Here is a 23,783-nt window from a genome sequence, read left to right as displayed (position 1 = left end):
AGTGTGTGTGTGGGGGGTGTATGTGTGTGTGTGTGTGTGTGTGTCAGAGGGGCCGTGTGATCGGGATCGGGTAGGGCGGGTGGGGCCCCTCCAGGTACAGTTCCAAGGGGGTATTAGGAATGTGAGTGATAAGGAAAGAAACAGCGGACTAGACTTGCTGGGGCTGGCACCGGGTGCCTTCTGCAGCATGCATGAGGGATCCTAGGCCCCTCTGGGCATTTCAGCAGGTCTGGGGTTCTCGGTCTTGCCAACTGCCTGCTGGCGCTGGCATCTCTGGTGATCTTCCCCTCGGCCCCAGGGAAGCCTGTGATCAGCCTCTCTTGCAGAGGTGAATTCTGTAGAGATTTGGTTCCTGTAATTCCTCCCAGGCAAATTTAGGAGTTAGTCCATATACCAGGATTCTCAAAAGGAAGCCATAGGCATGGCCACCCCTTGTGAGCTATTGCCCCAAGAAGTCACTTCTGGCCTTAGGATTCTAGCAAAGGCTACAACCCCAGAGTGTGGAAAGCATTGAGAGCACCCCAGGCCCTGGAGACTTCTGCAGACAAGAGAGGGGCATAACAGATGGGAGGGGGCTCAGTTCTTGCTTTGTGAACCCCAAGATTACACATTTTTAACCCTTCCATTTTGTTTCAAAGAAAAGTTAAAAAGTTGGATGTTTAGTGATGCTTTCAATCTGTAACTATTTTGGATCAATTTGTGTGTTTATGTGTGTGGTGTGTGTGTGTGTGTGTGTGTGTGGTGTGTGTGTGTGTTTGTGTGTGTAAATACTGAGGTTTGAACTCAGGGCCTCATGCTCTTGCTTAGCTTTTCTGTTCAAGGTCAGCACTCTTCCACTTGACCTATGGCTCCACTTCCAGATTTTTGCTGGCTAGTTGGAGATACAAGTCTCACAAGATCTTTCTGCTTAGACTGGCTTCAAGTTGCGATCCTCAGATCTCAGCCTCCTGAGTAGCTAGGATTGCAGGCATGAGTCACAGTGCCCAGCTGGGAGCAAACTTTGAAAAGGGTGCCAACATTGGCCTGTGAAGGAAAGAAAAGTTGCCACTGTGGATGGTACTATGTTGATATGAAGTGAAACTAGGATTTGAGGCCCCAGACCCTCACTTCTGGAGCCCTGTAAGCTAGGTAAAGAGATAGCTGTGATGTAGGCATTGAGGGGAGTTTATCATGTGGCCTGGAACACACCCAGGGAAGACGCAGAGTGATACCCAGCCCATCTTTTTTTTTTTTTAATTACAAAGGTGATGTCCAGAGAGGTGACAGTTATGTAAGTCTGGTAATGAGTACATTTCTTTTGGGTCAGTGTCACCCCTTCCCTTGCTCTCTCCCAGTTTTTCCCTCCCATTCCCACCCACAAGTTGTACAGTTCATTTTCTTAGTGGTTTATTGGAGATAAGAGTCTCATGGACTTTCTTGCCCAGGCTGGCTTTGAAGAGTGATCCTCAGATTTCAGCCTCCTGAGTAGCTAGGATTACAGGTGTGAGCCACCAGCACTGGGCTACAGTTTTTTTTTCTTTTTCTTTTCTTTTCCTTCCTTCCTTCCTTTCTTTCCTTCTTCCTTTTTTTCTTTCTTTCTTTTTTTTTTTTGGTCAGTCATGGGACCTGAACTCTGGGCCTGGGCACTGTCCCTCAGCTCTTCAGATCAAGGCTAGCACTTTACCATTTGAGCCACAGCACCACTACTGGCTTTTTCTGCTTATGTGGTGCTGAGGAATCAAACCCAGGGTCTCATGCATGCAAGGCAAGCACTATACCACTGAGCCACCTCAGTTCGTTTTCAACACAGTGTCTTGTGAGTAGCACTGTTGCATTTGTTCACCCTTTGTCCCTCCATTTCTGTGCCCCAGAAATGAATAAACAAGACAAAAAGGAAACAAAAACAACAACAAAGGAAAAACCCTTTTGTTTCCATTTCCTGGAGTTCATTTCAATAAATATTCTTTTAGTGATCAGAGGCACAGAGACATTGTACCTTTATGTTCCTCCCCTAAAAGTATCCTCTTTTGGTCTCACTATGTATGAATGCCTACAGTCCTGTATAATTTATTATGTCCTGGTGTATTTTAGATCTAGCTTCCACATATGAGGGAAAAGCTTGGCTTACTTCACTTAATATGATTTGTTCTAGGTCCATCCATTTCCCTGCAAATATAATATTATTATAATAATATTATTCTTCCAGATGGCTGTGTAAAATTCCATTGTGTATAGGCACCCCATTTTTTGGATCCACTCTTCTATCATAGACCCTAGCCCATTTCTGAGGGTACACACTCATGAATGCATTTTAGGTTTACATGGAGGAGGAATTGAGCCAGAAGCCTAGAAGTCTCCATAATTGAACTGGTCCAGGACAAAGCTGATCTGGTTGATTATTATCTACCTTATTCTGGTTCTGCTAGAGGTTCTGGAGAGCAATCTGGTTCCTGTGAGGAGATTCCACTTGCTCCAGGGTTCTGCTTCTTCATGAGAGGAAATGATTCTCATCTGGGGGGTGATCTGGCTTGCCAGGCTCTGCTGTCCCCTGAGGGTAGTTTCAGTCTCTCCTCATAAAGATGTTATCCATGGGTCCAGTCCTTCCTGGAGCCCAAGGCGATTGTAACCTGGCTGCAGAAAGAATGGCTTAGAGCAAAGCCATATACAGAATAGAGGCAGAGATGCTAGGCTTTTCTCCTGCTTTTAGTGAATGTATGTGTGAGAGCAAGCAAGGAATCAGGGCTTTAACACAAAAGCAGTTTAGCTACTTGCTGCAGGGAAAATCTGGGGCCAACTCCTGAGAACTGTGTTAGAGAGCTGTCAGACTTCCAACAACCTGTCCTCCTTCTCTCCCTTCCTCCCTCTCTCTGAGTCTGTCCAGAAAACAGAAACAAGAGGAAGTTGACAGGCCAATAAGATCCTGACTGCAGAGCTCCATAAGGCCAATACAAGCAAAGAAAATAAATGATAGGCACAGTTTGCTACACATGTCAATGCAAAAATCCTAAAGAATCAAGCAAATACCATGGAAGAAAGAAGGAAGGAAGGAAGGAAGGAAGGAAGGAAGGAAGGAAGGAAGGAAGGAAGGAAGGAAGGGAAAAGAAGAGAGAAGTAAAGAAAAGTAAAAAGGGAAAGGCACCTGTGGTTTACACCTGTAATCCTAGCTATTTGGGAGGCTGAGCTCTGAGAATCCAGGTTCAAAGCCAGCCCAGGCAGGAAAGTCCATGAGACTCTTATCTCCAGTTTAAAAACAAACAGAAAAACAACCTGGACGTGGAGCTGTGGCTCAATTGATAGAATACTAATCTTAGGTAAAAAAGCTAAGGAACAGTGCCCAGGCCCTGAGTTCAAGCCCCCAATCCTGGTACACACACACACACACACACACACACACACACACATACACAAAAGAAGGAAGGAAGGAAGGAAAGAAGAGGGAAGGAAGGAAGTAGAAAGACTTGAGGTGGGGGGGGGGTCACTAGCTATCTAAAACTTACCTCCTTTTTTATTTTTATTTTTTTCTGCTGGTAGTGGGGATTGAACTCTGGGCCTGAACACTTGTCCCTCAGCTCTTCAGCTCAAGGTGAACGCTCTTCCACTTGAGCCAAAGCACCATTTCCAGTTTTCTGGTGGTTTATTGAAGAGTCTCATGGACTTTCCTGCCCGGGCTGGCTTTGAACCATGATCCTCAGATCTCAGTCTCCTGAGTAGCTAGGATTACACGGGTGAGCCATCGGTGCCCGGCTTCCCTCCTTTTAAAATGGTAAAACTGTGTAGAGACCACAGGGTAAGAGGCTTATCTGCAAAAAGGAAGCCCAAAAGTTCACTTACTGTCTGTATGTTTGTGTAAGCCAAAAGACATCTCTATATTTTATTTTATTTTGGGTCTGGTCGTGGGGCCTGAACTCTGGGCCTGGACGCTGTCCCTCAGCTCTTCAGCTCAAGGCTAGCACTCTACCACTTGAGCCACAGCGCCACTTCCAGCTTTTTTCTTATGTGGTGCTGAGGAATCGAACCCAGGGCTTCGAGCATGCAAGGCAAGTGCTCTACCACTGAGCCACCTTCCCAGCCCCCATCTCTATGTTTTAGAGTAATAAGTAACATCCATGTGGGCAACCCAGAACCATGCTAGAGGACCATGTGTAATTACCTCCTCTCCCCAGATGAAGGATACAGGCAGAGGTAACAGCTGCCTTTTTGAGCCTTTAATTCCCATTTCCTGTATGGGTAGCAGAACATGATTCACTTTGTTTCTCCCTATTGTAACCTTTCTATACTGAAACAAACCCTTCCTTTAAAAAATTAAATTAAAAAATTATAATTAGGCCGGGCACTGGTGGCTCACACCTGTTAATGCTAGCTATTCAGGAGGCTGAGATCTGAGGATCGCAGTTCAAAGCCAGCCGGTGCAGGAAACAAGGTAACCACCAGAAAACCAGAAGTGGTGTTGTGGCTCAAGTGGTAGAGTGCTCACCTTGAGCTGAAAGGGCTCAGGGATAGCACCCAGACCCAGTGTTTAAGCCCCCTACCGACAAAAAAAAAAGCCACAGGCTATAATCAAATAACGTGATTCAGAAATCAAGAATGGAAAAACAAGTCGTTTAAATAAGGATACAGGTGGACCTGTTGCAGCAATGAGAAGTACAAGTTGTCATGTCAAAAACAAACTTTACAACTTGGTGGGGGGAAGATGGGGTGGGGGAGAGGAAGGATGGGAAGGGATGGGAAGGGTAAACAAAGGAGGAGGCTACAATGAGTGATAAGAAATGTACTCACTATCTTGCCCATGTAATTGTAACCCCTCTGTATAGTATTTTCACAATAAAAAAAATGTTCTTCAAAAAAAAAAAAGAAATCAAGAATGGTTCATTTTCAGAACCTTCCACCTATAGAAGGGTTTCCATGTAACAAAGTACCCTGAAACATAGATAGGAGGGGAAAAGCATATGTTGCATAGATTTTTTTAAACATGTTTTTCTTTTTTCTTTTGTGTGTGTGCTGGTCCTGGGGCTTGAACTCAGGGCTTGGGCACTGTCCCTGAGTTTTTATGCTCAAAGCTAGCCCTCTACCACTTGAGCCACCGATCCACTTCTGGCTTTTTGCTGATTATTTGGAAATAAGAGTTTCATGGACTTGCCTGTCCAGGCTGGCTTTGAACCACAACCTTCAAATCTCACCCTCCTCAGTAGCTAGGATGACAGGCGTGAGCCACCACACCCAGCTTTCTTGGTTCTTAGGCCCCAAGGACCTGATCCAGTGCTGTGTGCCTTGAGCCATCTGGCAGGAGGAGCTGAATCTGTCAAGTACATATTCTATGTACTTTGTGTGTGGATGGGCCTGCATAACTGAACTCAACGGCAAGGCCTGTCTGCTCCCTGCACCTTCCCCTCTCTGGGGCTTTGGGGTAGGAGTGCCCTTGTCTGTGCAGAGAAGAGGCGCTTGCTACCCAACTTGCACAGCCCTGACCCCAGGCTGACACAGTGGTGTTCCTTGGATGTGTGTTACTACTGTCCTTGGCTCCCTGCTGACATGCCAGTGTCCTTCTCACACCCCATAGAGATTTCATACCCTGACACTGTCGTTCCTATCCCAGGGTTTGGGAAAGATATTGATGGCAGGGATGTAAATATCCTCAAGATCTATCCATCCCATACCCATCCTAACCATGTGTGTGAAGGAATGGGAATATGGATTTATGAGAAGTCTGAGAAGGCAGATCCTGGTCTTAAGAGTCATGTTGCTGGCAGCCTCTAGTTTGGGGAATCTGTAACCTCTGAATATATTAAAAGCATTTTGATCTGTTGAAGTTAGAAGAGTTTCGCTGGGAGCTGTGACTGACACCTATAACTCTAGCTACTCAGGAAGCTAGAATCTGAAAGTTTAGGGTTCTAAGCCAACCCAGGAAGAAAATTTTATAAAACTCCATCTCAACCAAAGGTTGGATTTGGTAGTATATTCCTGTTATCCCAGAAACATGGGGAAGCTCAGTGGCTGGGCACACACCTGTCATTTCAGTGACTCAGAAGTAAAAGTAGGAGGATGGCAGTCCAGTCCAGCCAGGCCGTAAGGGAGACGTTTCCTTGAAAATAACGACTGTAAAAAGGGACAGGGTACGTGGCTTAAGTGGTAGAGGCTATCCTAACTACTGTGAAGCCCTGAGTTCAATTCCCAGTATTCCCTAGAAAAATAAAAAATAAAAGAAACGGGGCCATTTTGCAAAGTTGCTCGTAGGAGCAGTTGGAGGAATGGCAACCTGGCTGCGTGTAGCTGTGGAGGAAGAGTTTGGAAGTGTATGTAGTTGGCTGTATGAAGCTGAAGCTTTCCATGAGAAAATGAAGGGTTTGGAGCTGGGCCCCGTGCTAAGATAAGCAGGTTTTAACATTCGCAAGTCTAGATTTGGCCTTTTTTGGAGGCTGTAGAAATGTTAAGACCCTCGATGAAACCCTTAAAAAGTATGTGTGTGTGTGTGTGTGTGTGGCATTTCCCCCAATGAGGAGCTGCCAGCACTTAAAAACTATGGAATATGTAAATTAAATATAGAGAATGCAAACACTTACACATCACCCAACTGCAGGAGAAACAGCACACTGTGAATGACTAAGGCCCTAGCTCCTCTCCCCTGTCATGCTGGCATGGTGACAAGCCACCTCCAGGGAATTATTTGATTCTTTCTTCAAATGTGGTATGTGTGTGTGTGTGTGTGTGCACGCATGCAAGTACACGCGCACATATGCACATGCACATACACGTGTATGTATATACACAGCATGTGTATGCTGATACTGGAGGGTGAACTCAGCCTGGGTGTGATCCCTGAATTTTTTCACTCAAGGCTACCACTCTAATATGACTCTTTCCAGCTTTTGTGTGGTTAATTGGAGATAGGAGTCTCACACACATTTCTGCTGAGACTGGCTTTCAACTTCAATCCTCAGATCCCAGACTCCTGAATAGCTAGAATTATAAATCTGAGCCACCAGGGCTGAGAAGGTGGCTCAGTGGTAGAAATGCTTGCCTTGCATGCATGAGGCCCTGGGTTCGATTCCTCAGCACCACATAAGCAGAAAAAGCTGGAAGTGGTGCTGTGGCTCAAGTGGTAGAGGGCTAGCCTTGAGCTGAAGAGCTGAAGGACAATGCTCAGGCCCAGAGTTCAGGCCCAAGATCGACCAAGAAAAAATTCTGAGCCACCATGTCCTTCTCTCTTCTCTTCCTCTCATCCATCTTTCTTCCTACCTATTAATCATCATTCATTCACCCACCCATCCATCCATCTATCCATCATCATCCATCCATTTATCCATCCTATCTACTCATCCATCTATCCATCATCCACCATCTACCCATCTATCCTTCCTGTCCATTCATTCATCCATCCAAATTCATCTTACATTTATCCATCATCCATCCATCATTCATCTTCTGTTATCCATCCACTCATCCATTCATCATCCATTCATCTGCCCATTTGTCCATCATCCATCCATCCACTCATGCACCTGTCCATCTCTCCCTCCTTCTTCCCTTCATCCATATTATATTGAGGCCCATTGTGAATGAGACCCTGTCTAGACATAACAGATGACAGTGGCATGTGGTCTCCATGAGGGAGAGGGAGGAAGGAGGGAAGCAAGGAAAACTTTGTCCTCAGGTGAGAAGTAACAGAACTGGGATGAGCAGTAGGAAGAAACGCATCCAGAGTATGGCCTGAGCATTGACTTGCCAAGAGCCTGTGTTCTCTGAGCTACTGGCCAGGTGGTAGCTGACACCTCCTCACAGTGGCTCCCTTTATGGCCAGAACAGAGTATGGCAAAACCCAAGATGGCTCCTTAAGTCATCTTGACCCAGCTCTCTGTTGGTCAGTCCGGGCCATGCCAGGACTCCTTTCTAGTCACTAGTCTGGAGAGAGTAATCTGTCCCAAGTACCCAGGTCCCTAGTCCCAGCTATAGTACCCAAATATAGAGAGATGGGTGTGGGGGGGAAATTGAACCCTGCTTGTGAAGACACGAGGGAAACTCAGACCATGAGGGACTGCAAGTCAGTGCTGTTGAGTTTGCAGCCCACCTTGCCTCTTCCCAGGTGCTCAATCTCAGGCAAATCTTACCAAGGGTCCCCTGGGAAATGGAGGTGACCACAGGGGTCACCTGAAGGTTACTGCAAGGATGGGTGAGGGTGGAACAAGAGGTGGAAGAGTGTCTCGAGGCAGTGTCCATCCTTGGATGCTCACCAAGAGTGATCTCTGCCACATTTGTTTTCTCCACTAGGGTGTTCTGCTTCCCCAGAGCCCTGCTGGGCCTACAATGAGCAAATGCTAGGCCAGCCTTGTTGATGGGCAGGGTGGGGAGGGCAGGGGGCAAATGTGAGATGGGTTAAGGTCTGGGCCATGGGCTCTGTGAAGTCTTTGAAGGTTGGCTTCCAGATAGGGATAGAAAACGGTTTTTCTTTTTAAGAATGGCAGACTCCAGTGCCTTTTAATGCCATTAAGTGTGGAGAAGGGAGGTGCTGGGCTTGTCTGAAAGGCTGGAGATGTGGGTAACAGAGGTCAGCCTTGGGCAGGGAGGTGACAGAGAACACAGAGCTGCAGAGCCTAGGCCTAAAGACCCCAGGGCCTCTGTGGATTAGGAACTCAGGGTGTCAAGTTTCTGTGTGGGGCAAACAGAGCTCCCTGGCCTCTAGTAAACAAGCCTCACCTTTCCTGGCCTTCCCCTACCCACACACCTGGGGGTGGGGGAGGTGACCACAGCTGTGTGGTCATTTGTATGCTCACCAGGACACCAGTGGGTCATTCAGAAGGGCTGACCTGGGCAGGTCCAAGGCAAACTCACCTGAGGGTGGTCAATGCCAAGGACCTAAACTCTCATTTTGGGGGGTCCAAATCCCCCACCAAAAGCTTTCAACCACAAAGTATAAGTATGTCTCAAATGGTAGAGTACCAGCCTTGAGTGGAAAAGTAAGGGGGAGAGAGCAGGAGGCCCTGGATTCAAGTCCCAGCACTCTATTGTGTGCGCACACCTGTGTCTTACACACACACACACACACACACACACACACACACACAGAGTCCCCCTGAAGAAGCACAGTGGTCCTGGTATAGTGGCTCATGCCTGTAATGTCCCATCTAATGTGGAAGTGGAGATAGGAGAATCATGGTTCAAGGTTGGCCCTGGTCACAAACAGGAGATCTGATTCACAAAATAACAAAATGCAAAAAGAGCTGGCACTGGGGTTCAAGTGCTAGAGCACCTGACTAGCAAATAGGAGGCCCTGAATTCAAATCCTCCTTCAAAAAAGAAAAAAAAAGGACCAGGGGCTGGTTTCTCACGCCTGTAATCATAGCTATTCAGGAGGCTGAAATCTGAGGATCACAGTTCAAAACCAGCCTGGGCAGGAACATCCATGAGACTCTAATCTCCAATTAACCACCAGAAAATCGGCAGTGGCTCTGTGGCTCAAGTGGTAGAGTGCTAGCCTTGAGCTGAAGAACTCAGGGACAGTGCTTAGGCCCAGAGTTCAAGGCCCATGACCAACAACAACAACAAAAAAAAAAAAAGAAGAAGAAGAAAAAAAAGAAAAGATAGCAACCCCTTGGTCAAGCAATGCCTTGTCTCCAATATGGGGGCACTGTTGTACCTAGTGCCTGTCTGTCTGGGTTAGGGACATCTGAGATGTTTGTCATGCTTGAGTTTGTGATTGCAGAAACTTTGTAGCATCTTTCTGGCAGGGGCAGGTGGATGATGGAAGCTGGGGAGGGACATTTTCCTATGCCTGGTAGGAGAATAGAATAGAATTGCAAAAGCTCCACAGATGTGAATGCTATAGGTCAAATGATAAAGAGCAAATAATCAAGCTTCTCTGTGGATGCATTTGGGAAGTAACAACCCCAGACTGGGGTGTGGGAGGCTGCACCACATACCCTGTGCCTGGAGGGTGGAGCCCTGTTTGAGGCCCAAGAGCATGGAGTCTTTTGGATTACCTAGGGCATTTTTGGAAATATTCTACCATTATGTATTGAGATTATTAGGTTTTTGTTTTGTTTTGTTTTTGTCAGTCATGGGGCTTGAACTCTGGGCCTGGGCACTGTCCTCTAGTTCTTCAGCTCAAGGCTAGAGCTCTACCACTTGAGCCACAGCGCCACTTCAGGGTTTTCTGAGTGATTTATTGGAGATAAGAGTCTCATGGACATTCCTGCCCAGGCTGGCTTTGAACCAAGATCCTCAGATCTCAACCTCCTGAGTAGCTAGGATTACAGGTGTAAGCCACCAGCGCCTCGCTGATTATTAGTATTTTTCAAGCAAAGATGGAATTGCATTTTTTTTTTTGGTCAGTTGTGGGGCTTGAACTCTGGGCCTAGGCGCTGTCCCTCAGCTTTTCAACTCAAGGGTAGTACTCTACCACTTGAGCCACAGTGCCACTTCTGGCTTTTTCTGCTTCTGTGGTGCTGAGGAATCGAACCCAGGGCCTCATGCATGTGAGGCAAGCACTGTGCCACGGAGCCACCTCCTGCCCTCCTCCTTGTTTTTATTTTATTTTCTCCCTGATGTAGCTGGCATAATGGAGAGGTGAGTTGTAACGTCCATCTTCTTTCTGTTGTGATGGGGTCTCTAAAAATTTCTGCCATGGCTGGTCTCCCACCACAATCCTCTGGCTCTCAGAGTCCCAGGCAGTAACCCATCATGCCTGGCTAAATAATTTCTTACAGATATGTTCCTTCTAAGGGCTCTTATTTTCTGGTTTTGAGGAAAAGCAAATTGGATGGTTCCTACAGATGGACCAAGGACTCTGTGGCCAAAAGATAACCTTGCCAGGGAACGGATGCTTGGGGGGCTGGCCAGGGACCTGCCCACAGCTCCCTCCTGGGGACCTGCCCTCCTTGTCCTGAGAAGAACCAACCAAGATGTTACTGGAGTTAGGAAGTGGAACTCAAAAGGCGTGTCTTACACAGAAAAAAAAAACAGACAGCATTTATGAGTTTTTAATTTTTCTTTTCTGTGTGTGGCTGTTCTGGGACTTGAACTCAAGGCCGCATGTCTGCAAAGGAGGCACTCATCTCTTGAACCTCATCCTCAGCTCTTTATGCTTTAATTATTTCTCACATAGGATCTCCTGTTTTGCCTAGGACAGGCCTTAGACCATAATCCTCCTGATCTCAGTCACCAGCTTAGCTGGGATTATAGGTGTGTTACCACCATGCCCAGCCAAGAAACATTTTTTAAACACAAAGGCAATAGCCAGTATTTTAAGAATTACTTATTTAGGGGCTGGGAAGGTGGCTTAGTGGTAGAGTGCTTGCCTTGCATGCATGAGGCCCTGGGTTCGATTCCTTAGCACCACATAAGCAAAAAGAAAAAAGCCAGAAGTGGCGCTGTGGCTCAAGTGGTAGAGCGCTAGCGTTGAGCTGAAGAGCTGAGGGACAGCGCCCAGGCCCAGAGTTCAGGTCCCATGACCAGCCCAAAAAATAAAAATATAAAAATAAAATAAAATATTTTGTGGACTCTGGATCCAGGGTTTCAGGGCTGTCTGGATCATTGATTTTGTGTTCACTTAAAGTGTGGCTCAGAACTTTCCAAAGCCAATGAGCATTTTCAAGTTCCTCTGAGACTCAGTTCTTCGACCCACTCCCTCCTATATAGGTTTCTGAGAATCTTTTTGGGGTCATTAGTGGGATTTGAACTCAAGGCCTGAGCTTGGTGAGGCAAATACTTTACTGCTTGAGTCAGGCCCCCAGACCTTTAGCTTTTAGTTTGTTTTTGAGGTAGCATTTTGTACTAACATTTTGCCTAAGCTGGCTTGGAATTCAGTACTCCTATCTTTACCTCCGAAGTAGCTAAGATTAAAGGTGTGCACACTCACTCTGGGACGTGAATTATCTTCATGAATTGTCAAAGTGGGAAAGAAGCTATGCTTGCATTTCCCAATGTGGTACTCTGGGTGGGGTCTCCAGCATTCCTACCCTTTGACTCCAGTTCTTCACAGCTTCTCTGTGGAAGAGCCACATGCCCAGTCCTTTTGTGTTTTAAAATTGTTTGTTTTTTGTTTTGGTGGTGGTGGTTTGGGGCTTGAACTCAGGGCCTGGATGCTGTCCCTGAACTCTTTCGCTCAAGGAGAGCACTCTACCACTTTGAGTCCCAGTGCCATTTCCGGTTTTCTGGTGGATAAGAGTCTCACAGACTTTCCTGCCTGGGCTGACTTTGAACTGCAATCCTCAGATCTGAGCCTCCTGAGTAGCTAGGATTACAGGTGTGAGCCACTGGCACCCAGCTTTAAGTTATTTTTGAGATAGGTCTTGCCTTGATGCCCAGGGCTAGGCTGGACAGTGGTCCTCTTACTTATGTCTCCCACATAGCTAGGGTGGTAAGTGTGGACCACCACGCCCAGCTTTTATTGGTTGAAATGGGGGAAATCTTGCTGACTTGTGCCCCTGCTGGCATTGAATCAAATTCCTTTTGATTTCTCCCTCCTTCAGTAGCTGGGAATACAGGAGTGAGCCACCATGCCCAGCCTACTCTGACATGATGTATCTGACCATGTTTTCCTGACAGTCCTGGCAAGATGAGGGCTCTGAGAACAGGATCGGCAATCCACCCAAGGCCCACCTGGCCTCCTCCATGGTCCCTGCTACCTCTGCCAGCACACCCCTTCCTCAGGCCCTGAACATCTGTTTGCAAGGCCCATTTCACACATGTCTAGAATAATTAAATGGCCAGGCTGCTGGGTTGGCACAGATCCTGCCATGGCCTCACCAGCCTGGATGGCTTGGTGGATGCATGTGTTTTAGGGGTTCTGTGTTCTCTGTGTGCAGGCGCTGACTCCCCCTCCCCCCCTCCCCCATGCCTCCATTCCTGCATCCAAAATGTAGAACACTCCTATGAAAAGAAAAAGAAAGAAAGAAAGAAAGAGAGGGAGGGAGAGAAAGAAAGAAAGAAAGATGAGTCCAGTAGGATTATATTCACCCACAAGAGAAATGCTTGTCATCTATTGTGGCTCTGGATTCCCCCTCTCCCTTTCATGGTCGGTCATGGGGCTTGAACTCTGGGACTGGGCTCTGATCCTCAGCTCTTCAGCTCAAGGCAAGGGCTCGATTACTTGAGCCACAGCATCACTTCAGGCTTTCCTGCCCAGGCAGGCTGGCTTTGAACCTTGATCCTCAGATCTCAGCCTCCTGAGTAGCTAGGATTACAGGCGTGAGCCACCGGCACCTGGTCTTTCCCCACCCCCCCAATACTAGAGCTTGAACTCGGGGGTCTAGGCACTGTCCCTGAGCTTCTTGCTCAAGTCTAGCGCTCTACCACTTGAGCCACAGCTCCACTTTCAGCTTTCAGTCGTTAATTAGAGATAAGAGTCTCACAGATTTTCTTTCCCAGGCTGGCTTTGAACCATGAACCTTAGAGCTCAGCCTCCTAAATAGTTAGGATTACAGGTGTAAGCCATCAGTGATGGTGGCTCTGGCTTTTCGAAGTGGAGGCCAAATCAGTGCATAGAATGTGATCCTGCTTTTCTAACAAGCCGAACCTGTCTGCTCAGAGATGGACAGGGCATCTTATAGCCTTGGTCTCTGGAGAGCAGGGCATGAGTACATTTTCTCCTTTGCCCAAAGACTTTAGTTTAGCAAGACCTAGACTTGGCTGGCCATGGTGGCTCATGACTATAGTCCCAGCTACTCAAGAGATAAGACTGAGAAGATGGCAATTGAAGGCCAATCCCAGGCAAAAAGTTATTATCTCAACAACAATAACATGTGTTATGGTACCTGCTTGTCATTTCAACTACTTAGGAAGCATAAATAGGAGGATTACAATCCAAGTTAGCCCACACAAAAACATGAGACCCTATCGTAGCCAACTGCTAGCTGTGGTAGCCCTAGTCTGTCATCTTAGCTACTTGGGGAACATAAATAGGATTTCAGTCCAGGATGGCCTGAACATAAACACAAGACTCAATTTCAAAAATATCTAGAAAAGCAAAAACAGCTGAAGGCATGTCTCAAGTGTTTTTATGTCTGCAAGTGTGAGGCCCTGAGTTCCAACCCAGTACTGCCAAAAACAAACAAACAAAAAGGTGAAATGTCAAGTGGTTGGCAGGAGCCATGTCTCCAATCCAGTATTTTGCTGGTTAATTGGAGATAAATTCTTGTGGATTTTTCTGCCTAAGCTGGCCTTGAACCATGATCCTTTAGAATTTAGCCTCTTGAGTAATTTAAAATTACTGGTATGAGCCACTGGCTCTGCACTGAGTGCCAAAGCAGCAGGATTTATGCCACCCAGTGTTGCTGCATCCCTCAATGTGGTATATTTTATTTTTCAGTGACATATTTGACGCCATGTTTCCAGTCACGCACATTGCCGGAGAGACTGTCATACAGCAAGGTATGTTCAGAGCCAGTGCCTTAGAAATACATATCACCAACTAGGCAGTAGTGGCTCATATCTGTAATCCTAGCTCCTCAGGAGGCTTGGATCTGAGGATTCAAGTTCGAAGCCAGCCCAGGCAGGAGAGCCTGTTGAGACTAAACTACCCCCCCAAAACCCAGTAGTGCTTGTGATTCAAGTGGTAGTGCTAGCCTTGAGCAAAAGAAGCTCAGGGACAGTGCCTAGAGATCCTGATTCAAACCCCAGGACTGGCACAAAAGAAAAGAAAGAAAAAAAGTGAGGGGAATGAGGGAGACCAGAAAAAAAATGCATATGGGTATGTTCATGAGAATGTCCACTGACGAAACGAATGAACCTCAGCTTTAACCCACTGTTTCCATAAATGTTCTTATCATGAAAAATAAAACAGAAAAAAAAAAGAAGTGAAATTAGCAAGATCCCTGTCTCAAGAAGCAAGCCAGGAGAGCTCATGCCTGTAATCCTAGCTACTCAGGAGGCTGAGATCTGAGGATCAAGATTCCAAACCAGCTTGGTCAATTAACTACCCCAAAAGCTGGAAGTGGAGCTGTGGTTCAGATGGTAGAGCACTAGCCTAGAGCACAAAAGTCAAGCGAGAGCGTGAGGTCCTCAGTGGCCTCATGTACAGCTCAGTACCAGCCAAAAAAATGAAAGAGGTAGTTGAGAGGAAAAACAAGAACAGTGCAACTCAGTGTGTCTTACCACGTCTGCCCTTTCTTCTTTGGTTTTGGTTCCAGGGAATGAAGGAGATAACTTCTACGTCATCGACCAGGGAGAAGCAGATGTGAGTATTGAAATGGGGAAATGGTTCCTCTCCCACGCCCTGAAGATTTCTCACTATTGAAGATCAGGTTTTCACACACCAGAGACTTACATTCCTAGTATTTTCTTTTGGGGGCTAGAGCCACACCCTTGAACCTACAGGGTGGACTCCTGCTGAGCCCCAGACCTCATCAACAAAAGGACATTTCGGCTGCAAACACACCTAGGATGGCACCACGGCCAGCACCCACTGTCACTGGGTTCTTTGCTGCTCCAAATCAGAAGGATTAGACACCTTATCTTTTTTTTTTTTGCCAGTCTAGGGCTTGAACTCAAGGCCTGAGCGCTGTCCCTGAGCTTTTTGCTCAAGGTTAGCACTCTACCACTTGAGCCACAGTGCCACTTCCGGCTTTTTCTGTTTATGTGGTACTGAGGAATCGAACCCAGGGCTTCATGCATGCTAGACAAGCACTCTACCACTGAGCCATATTCCCAGCCCCAAGACACCCTATCTTATGATTGATGTGTGTGTTTGTGTGTGTGTGTGTGTGTGTATGCACAGGTGTATGCACACCAGTACTAGGGTCTGGGCACTGTCCTTTACTTTTTTTCTCAAGGTTGGTGTTCTACCATGTGAGCCACAGCTCTGCTTCTGGCTTTTGGCTGGTTAATTGGAGGTAGGGTTCTCATAGACTTTACTTCCCCAGGCTGGCTTTGAACTCTGATCCTCAGATCTCAGCCTCCTGAGTAGCTAGGATTACAGAGGTGAGCCACTAGTGCCTAGCCTGTGACCAGTTCTTTAAAGTTTGTCTGTGGCAGAGTGGAAGCCACCTGGGGCCAGGGACCGAGTCTCTCCTGTTCCCTGAGGCTCCAGACATGGGCCCATTGCCCCTGAGCTCTACCACGCCCTCCTTTGCCCCACAGACTTGGTGCCTTCTGCTGAGGGGCCCCACCCTGCTCTAGGTAGCCCCTGTAGTGTCCAGGCCATGCCATGCCTGGCTGCGCTGTATAGGCTATTTCAGGCTTGGCGTTGGCTCCCAAGCCTCCATCCAGCTGGGTTGTGTCTGGACAGGGCGTTTTGTCATTTCCTCAGTGGCAGGGCTGTGTCCCTTGCCTGCCTGAGGTTTCTGGGAATCTCACAGAGCCATCTCCTTCCGGAGCTGTGGCACAGGAAGTGAGTCACCCTGCCGTCCTGCCGTGAGCACCCGCTTTGTCACAACCCTGGCCCTCTGTCTCAGCTCCAGCCCAGCCCCTCTACCCCACTGCTGGGATCTGGCGAGTCTTCTCTCCCCAAACAGGGAAACTGAGGCAAGAGTTAAAGACCCCCTGGGGTAAAGGCTGCCTAAAGGCTGCCATGAGGGGAAAGGGTAAGAGGAATGAGGTGACACTGGGTTGAGTTTGGTTAGACACTAACACCTCAGTTGGGCACCAGTGGCTCACGCCTGTAAGACTAGATAATCAGAAGGCTGAGATCTGAAGACCAAAGCGGGCCCAAAAGTCCGTGAGCCTCTTATCTCCAATGAAGCCCAAAAAGCCAGGCTGGAGCTGTAGCCCAAATGGTAGAGCACCAGTCCAGTAAGCTCAAGATTCTGAGTTCAAACTCTGGTATTGGCAAAAAAGAAAAGAAGGAAAAAGGAGAAAGAAAAGAAGAGGAAGAGCTGGGTGCCAGTGGCTCACGCCTGTAATCCTAGCTACTCAGGAGGCTGAGATCTGAGGATTGAGGTTCAAAGCCAGCCCAGGCAGGAACATCCCTGAGACTCTTCTTTTTTCCAGTTAACTACCAGAAAACTGGAAGTGGTACTGTGGCTTAAGTGGTAGAGTGCTTGCTTTGAGCTGAAGTACTGAGGGACAGCACCCGGGCCCAGAGTTCAAGCCCCACAACGACAATAAATAAATAAATAAATGAAGGAAGGAAGGAAGGAAGGAAGGAAGGAGAAAGAAGTATTATCACAGAGGAAGTCTGGATGAGGACCACCTACAGCCTCACCTGATACAGGGGTCAAAGATCTGATGTGGCCTTTCTAGACTATTTTGCCTTCCTTAGGGCTGCCTCTTGCCATCCTGGACATGCCAGGACACCTTCCACTTGCAGCTTACCCCATTGAGGGCAGTCCTCCACCTCTACCCCTTACCTGTCTGGGGCCCCAGTGTAGTTCCCCCACCCCCCATCAGACTAGCCAACACCTGGGCTGCAGAGGTGACAGGAAGTAAACCTGTCTTGTTCCTGTGTTGTCCTGGGCTGAGGATCACTGGGAGGAAGGGATTGAATTTTCCCAGATCCCCCAACTCACCCCAGCAGGAGCCCCTCTCTACCCCTTTCCCGGGGACAGCATCCAGGCTCCCTTGCCTTAGGCCTGGAGACCATCCAGGAGGTTCCCTGGCTTGCATGCTCTCTCTGTCTCTCTTTCTGTCTCTGTTTCTCTGACTGTCTCTCTGTCTCTGTCTCTGTGACTCTGTTTTTTTGTTTCTCTGTCTCTGTCTCTCTCTGAGCTGGAATCCTGCAGACCAAGGAACACAGAAAACCATTTTTTTCCTCAGTCCTGGGGCTTGAACTCAGGGCCTGGGTACTCTATGCTCAAGGCTAGAGTTCTACCACTTGAGCCACAGTGCCACTTGTGGCATTTTCTGAGTAACTTATTGGAGATAAGAATCTCATAGCCAGGTGCTAGTGACCCATACCTGTAATCCTAGTTACTCAGGAGGCTGAGATCTGAGGATCATGGTTCAAAGCCAGCCCAGGCAAGAAACTCCATGAGACTCATCTCCAATAAACCACCAGAAAACTGGAAGTGGCACTATGGCTCAAGTGGTAGAGCGCTCACTTTGAGCTGAAGAGCTCAGGGACAGTGCCCAGGCCCAGAGTTCAAGCCCCATGACCACCACCAACAACAAAAAAGAATCTCATGGACTTTCTTGCCTGGCTTTGAACTGTGATCCTCAGATCTCAGCCTCTTTGACTAGCTAGGATTATAGGTGTGAGCCACCAGTGCTCAGAAGACAACTCTTATCAAAGAAAAAGCAAGCTCACCTTCCCCTGATTAGCGTACCCCAAATACACCATTTGGACATGTCCTTTCCACCTCTCTGTAGGTCCCCCTCCCAGCCTGGAAGTTCAAGGTCAAAGGCAGCTTCAAGGCTCTCTCTGGACTCACCTGGCCAGAGCCTGGATGTGGGGGCACCATGGGTAGGTGCCTGGTTTGTGGTTACGGCCTGGCACTGGAATCACCCAGAGACCAGATGGCACAAGTCTATGATGGCTGGGCCAGCCTGTGAGTGGGCCGGCAGGCCAGCCTCTCTGCCCATCACTTTGATGGCTGTGGCCAGACTTTCCAGTGGGACAGGACAGGACAGGACAGGACAGGACAGGATGGGGAGTGCCTGTGGGATAGGCAGGCTGTGCTGGAGGGGGCATCTGGTGTGCAGAAAAACCACGCAGGGCCCTGGAAAGGTGCCTGTGAGGAGTTGGTGAGGGGTTGGCCAGCTGGGGAGCTGGGCTGAGTTACGGGCTGAGATGACCATAATTACTGTCATTACAGCTCTGAAGAGCCGCAGGGGCCAGCCTGAAGCCCTGCTTCCTCTAAGTTTGTTTATGCAGCCCTGTAAATGACTGCTCTGGGGCTGGCGTGCCAGGCCCCTCCATCTGCCTGGAGATGCTCTGGAGAGGTGGGCTGGGGTCCTGAATCTCCAGCCCCAGGGTGGACAGGACCCTCCTTCCCCACCAAGTTCCAGATGCACTGGTTTGGTTTAAGTTATTATTATTTTTACAAAGACAGGGATGGGAGGAGCTGCTAGCATGTGTGTGTGTATGTGTGTGTGTGTGTGTGTGTGTGTTGCCAAGAGCTATAATCCATTTTCTAAGTATAAAAATAACTTCCAATTTATTTTATTCATGGAACACAGCGTTTCTACTTAAAAGGACACTCTACTGCTTTTTAAAATATATATCTATATTTTTTCAGCACTGGGCTATGGGTGTGTGTGTGTGTGTGTGTGTGTATGTGTGTGTGTGTGTGTGTGTGTAATGGGGATTGAACTCAGGGTCCAAGTGCAGTCCCTAGCTTTTTTACTCAAGGCTAGCACTCCATCACTTGAGCCATAGCTTCACTTCTGGCTTTTTAAGTAGTTAATTGGAATGTCCTAGACTTTACTGCCTGGGCTTGCTTTGAACTGTGATCCTTAGATCTCAGCCTCCCCGGTAGTTAGGATGACAGATGTAAGCCACTGGTACTAGGATTTTGAAGCCTCCCACTTGAGCCATGCTCCCTAGCCCCCCTTTATTTTTGTTTTATTGTTTTTCCAAATAGGTCCTCACATTTTTGCCCCCAGGGTCAGTCTGAGCTTTGATTGTTCCTCCCAAGTCTCCCTCTGAGCTGACATTACAGATGTACACCATTGTATCTGAGTTTATTTGTTGAGATAGGGAAGTCTTGTTCATTTTTTTGCCTAGACTGGCCTTGACTTTTCATCCTCCTTACTAGCTGGGATTACAGGTGTGAGCCACTGATCTAAGCCCTGCCATTGGTGTTACAGGTTCAGGGGGTATACAGTTCCACCTTTGTGCCTCCCTGAGATCTGATCCATCTCTAGTAGTTCTGGGCCACTTGTTGGGTTGGGGCTCCTAGCTCTATGTTCCTTTCCAGATTTCCATGGTCCCTGGGGTCTGTATGCTCCAGACTTTTCTCTAGCTTTGGAAGAAAAGTGGGTTTTACCTTTCAAAGGCAGGGAGAAGGCCCTTGCCCTGGCACCTCTGTGGCTCCCACTGGGGAATGTTCATTGCGTGTGTGTGTGTGTGTGTGTGTGTGTGTAAATTTAAATAACATGAATTTTTATCCCTATTAGGGGCACAGTTCAGTGTTAGGTAGCTGTCTACAAAAATGTTCTCACCATCCCGGATTGAAACTCTGTCCCCATCAAATGTTGATGTCTCTACGAATCTGACGTCTCTTGACAGGAGGGTGGTGGTGGACTCACAGAAAGTATTCTTCTGCATTTGGCTTTTCTTACTCAGTATGGGACCCTCAAGTTAGAATGTCCTTCCTGTTCAAGGCTGAGTAATATTCTGCTGTGTGCCTAGGCTACCTTTCATTTGTTTGCCATCCATCTGTCAGTAGTCACGTGGGCACACAGCTTCTGCCTTGAGATGGACTGACCATGATTGTGGGGTGCGGAGACTCTGCTTGTGGGGTGTTACGTTTTAGTTAGTCATTTATTGAACACTGGGTGGCCATGGCCCAAGGTACTGGCTGGGGAGATTGTTCTGGAAGACTTGGAGCCTCTCAAGAATATTTGCCCTCATCTAAGGGTGACCCAGTCTAGAGCCACCCCACTGCAGATGAAACCCCAATAACATACAGATTGTTGACCCCAGGTCCAGGTGGGGCCTGGAGCCTGTTTCTTTTCTTTTTTCTGTTTGAGTGGAGTTTCACTATGCAGACCCAGCTGGTCCTGAACTCACCCTTTTCTTGCCTCTGCTTTCCCATGTTGGGAAGCGGGTGTGCATGGCTGCTTCCGCTCTGGAGTCTGTGAAGGGTGGGGTGCTGCGGGCCCTCAGGTGGCACAGCCTCTTTCTCATCCAGCCTTTCTCTGGCTGTCCCCAGCCAGCAGCTCTGTGTAGGGAGACAGGACTGTTCCCTCTGGGAATGAACCCAGCACTGGGGGCTTCCTGTAGCTTCTGGAATTCGCAGCCAAGCCCTTCCTTTGATCAGTCTTAACTCTAATGCATCTCCAGCCCTGTGGGCAGAGCAGTTCCCTTCCTGATCCAGTTTTGCCTCAGGATCTTGGCTCGGCTATCCTTCCACCTTGAGCATTCGTGTCTGTCTCTCTCTCTCTCTCTCTCTCTCTCTCTCTCTCTCTCTCTCACTGGGCTGGGCATTCTCTGCTTATGACTGGCTCAAGTTCACATCCATGGGAAAGTCCTCAGTGGAACTCCCCTCCTCCGGACATCACCTTCCATTTTCTCTGAGGCCTTGGTGGACATGTTTGTCAGTTTGCCTGTGGCCCATCTCAGTGCTGGTTGGTAGTTGAAAGGCACAGGGAGCCAGGAGTGCCCACAGCAGCAGGGGAAATAGGGTAGGTGACTGAAGAAAGCATGGTGGAGCCAGGCATTGTGGCTCTAGCCTGTAATCCTAACTACTCAGGAGGCTGAGATATGAGAATCGCGGTTCAAAGCCAGCCCAGGCAGGAAATTCCATGAGACTCTTTGTTTTCTCCAATTAAGTAGCAAAAAGTTGGAAGTAGAACTGGGACTCAAATGATAAGAGCACCAGCCTAGAGAGAGAGAGAAAAAAAAGCTCAGGGACAGAAAAAAAAGCTCAGGGACAGCATCCAAGAAAAGAGTTCAAGTCCCGATATTGGCGTGCGCACACATGCATGTATGCTCATGCACACATACACACATGCACACATACACAGGCACACACACAGCCCACAGATGCTGTGTCCACAGGACACACGGCCACCCCTCGGGAAGCATAATGCAGCCCAGTGGGGCCTCCTGCTATTTTTCTTTCTAAAGAAGAAGGAAAAAAAATAATAAAAAAGCACCAACACAAGAGAAGTCCCTTTGCGTACCAGCTGGGTGGGGCCCGCGCTGTGCCGGGAGCAGAGACAGAGCACAGTGTCCTGAGAAAGATGGCCCCTTTGTCCTCCAGGGTGGCGCTGGCCGGTCCCTGGATGCACAATGCTTTCCTCTAATGCCTTTGGGGGGCCGTGGGAGGCTGGGGGGCTTCCCGGTGAGGAGGGGGCTTCCTGCAGCAGGTCCTGGCTGCCCTTGCTCATGCAGGAAAGAGGAAGGTATGGCTGCCACACTAGCTGGACAGGACACATCCAGCCACCCTGTGTTTTGTTCTGGGGGACCTTGTGTACTGTGCTGGGGCTTCCTGGCCCTGCACCCTGAAAAGAGACTGGCTCGGCCACCTGGGCTCCCGGCTGGTGACTCTCACCAGGGCTGCCCCCTGGCAGGGCTCTGGGGTTGAGGCCATGCCACCCTCAGATTTGTGACCCCAGAGCCTGCCCACACTCCTGACTTGGCACCTGGCACAGGGTCACCCACAAGGGCTAAAGCATGGGGTGGGTGGTGGGGGAGAGCAACCTCTAGAGACTAGCATTCAACCGCAGCCAGCGAAGCAGAGCAAAGGTGGCCCTGGGATACCACAGAGAATGGCGCCCCAGGGCTGCGGCACCCGACAAACCAGGGCAGAGCAGCCCAGGCCCAGGGTGGATGAGCCAAGTGGGGGAGGGTGGCATGGGGGAGGGGCACCCACAAGGAGTGGCAGTGCACATGGGCTAATGTCTGCTCTCTGTCTCTGTCTCTCACACACACACATGCACACCTACATGTTCACTTTCACACAGCCATGTTTGCATTTTCACAAGCACATTTGCACACACATGCACACGGCTGTTTGCACAACACTGGCATGCTCGCATTTACGCACACATATGGTCACACACACGTGTTTTCATGCCCACATGTACAGAGTCATACACAGCTGCACATCATGTTCATTTTCCAGTCATGCTTGCATACACATGCTTGCACAGAATGCATCTGCATGCTCACATTCATGCACACCTTGTACATTCATTTACACACGTGCATGCACCTTGTCCATGTATATTCGTGTGCATTTCCACCTGCATGTACACACTCATCTCCATGTGCTCACCTTGGTAGTCACACTCATGAGTATTCACACATTTCTAGCACACGTCTGTGCACGCACCTGCACTCCCGTGCTCAGATTTATGTGTTAAACTTTTTTTTTGTTAGTCATAGGGCTTGAACTCAGGGCCTGGGTGCTGTCCCTGAGCGGTTTTTTGTTTTTTTTTGATTGGTCGTGGGGCCTGAACTCTGGGCCTGGGCGCTGTCCCTCAGCTCTTCAGCTTAAGGCTAGTGCTCTACCACTTGAGCCACAGCACCACTTCCGGTTTTTTTCTTTTTGCTTATGTGGTGCTGAGGAATCGAACCCAGGGCCTCATGCATGCAAGACAAGCACTCTACCACTGAGCCAGCTTCCCAGCCCCCCTGAGCTCTTTTTTGCTCAAAGCTAGTACTCAACCACTTGGAGCCACAGCTCCACTTCTGGTTTTCTGGTGGTCAATTGGAGATAAGAATCTCATGAACTTTCCTGGCTTGGAACTATGATCCTCTGATCTCAGCCTCCTGAGTAGCAAGGGTTCCAGACACCCGGCTTACATGTTCAAGGCTTACGTCTTTGAGGAGAGCTGTGCCAGCTCAGTGGGGAGAGGAGGCTGCAGGCACCCTATGATCATTGCCCTGCCCCAGGCTCTGAGTCCTCTTCGTGGAAACAAGATGCAGAGTCCCTAGGGCTGCCTGTGGGCTCCCCAAATTCACCCCTAGAATGCCAGCATTGCTGCTTCTCTCACCACGGGCCTCCACTGCCCAGCTCTCTGCCTGGTGTAGCAATCAGGAGGAATCTGTCTTCAGCTTTCCCCAGGGCCCATGTGGGTTCCCCCTCAAGTTTCCAGACCCCTCCTTAGGAAGTGGGGCACCCTCAAGGCCAGGCAGGAGGCTGCAGACCCAGCCAGGGCCACACACACACTCCCTCTCCCCACTTTCAGGGTGTAGCCATCTCCCGATTAACCGTGGGATTGCCCATGGCCACCCGTGGGGCTCTGCAGACAGAAAGGTCTGTGCT

At 48.7% G+C, this 23,783-nt stretch overlaps 1 protein-coding gene across 1 annotated transcript in view; it reads left to right on the top strand.

Moving 5' to 3' along the window:
• Positions 1-23,783, top strand: part of Prkar1b (protein kinase, cAMP-dependent, regulatory, type I, beta) — an 84,000-nt gene that overhangs the window by 41,512 nt on the left and 18,705 nt on the right. Inside the window, exons 5-6 of the mRNA XM_013023456.1 lie at positions 14,279-14,340; positions 15,099-15,145. Coding sequence (XP_012878910.1) covers positions 14,279-14,340; positions 15,099-15,145 — 109 coding nt within the window. The remainder of the gene's footprint in view (positions 1-14,278; positions 14,341-15,098; positions 15,146-23,783) is intronic.

The sequence above is a fragment of the Dipodomys ordii genome, unplaced genomic scaffold, assembly GCF_000151885.1.
Source record: "Dipodomys ordii isolate 6190 unplaced genomic scaffold, Dord_2.0 Scaffold68, whole genome shotgun sequence".
Classification (NCBI taxonomy): domain Eukaryota; kingdom Metazoa; phylum Chordata; class Mammalia; order Rodentia; family Heteromyidae; genus Dipodomys; species Dipodomys ordii.
Note: the sequence above shows the minus strand (reverse complement) of the source record. Positions and strands in the feature narration are given on the sequence as shown.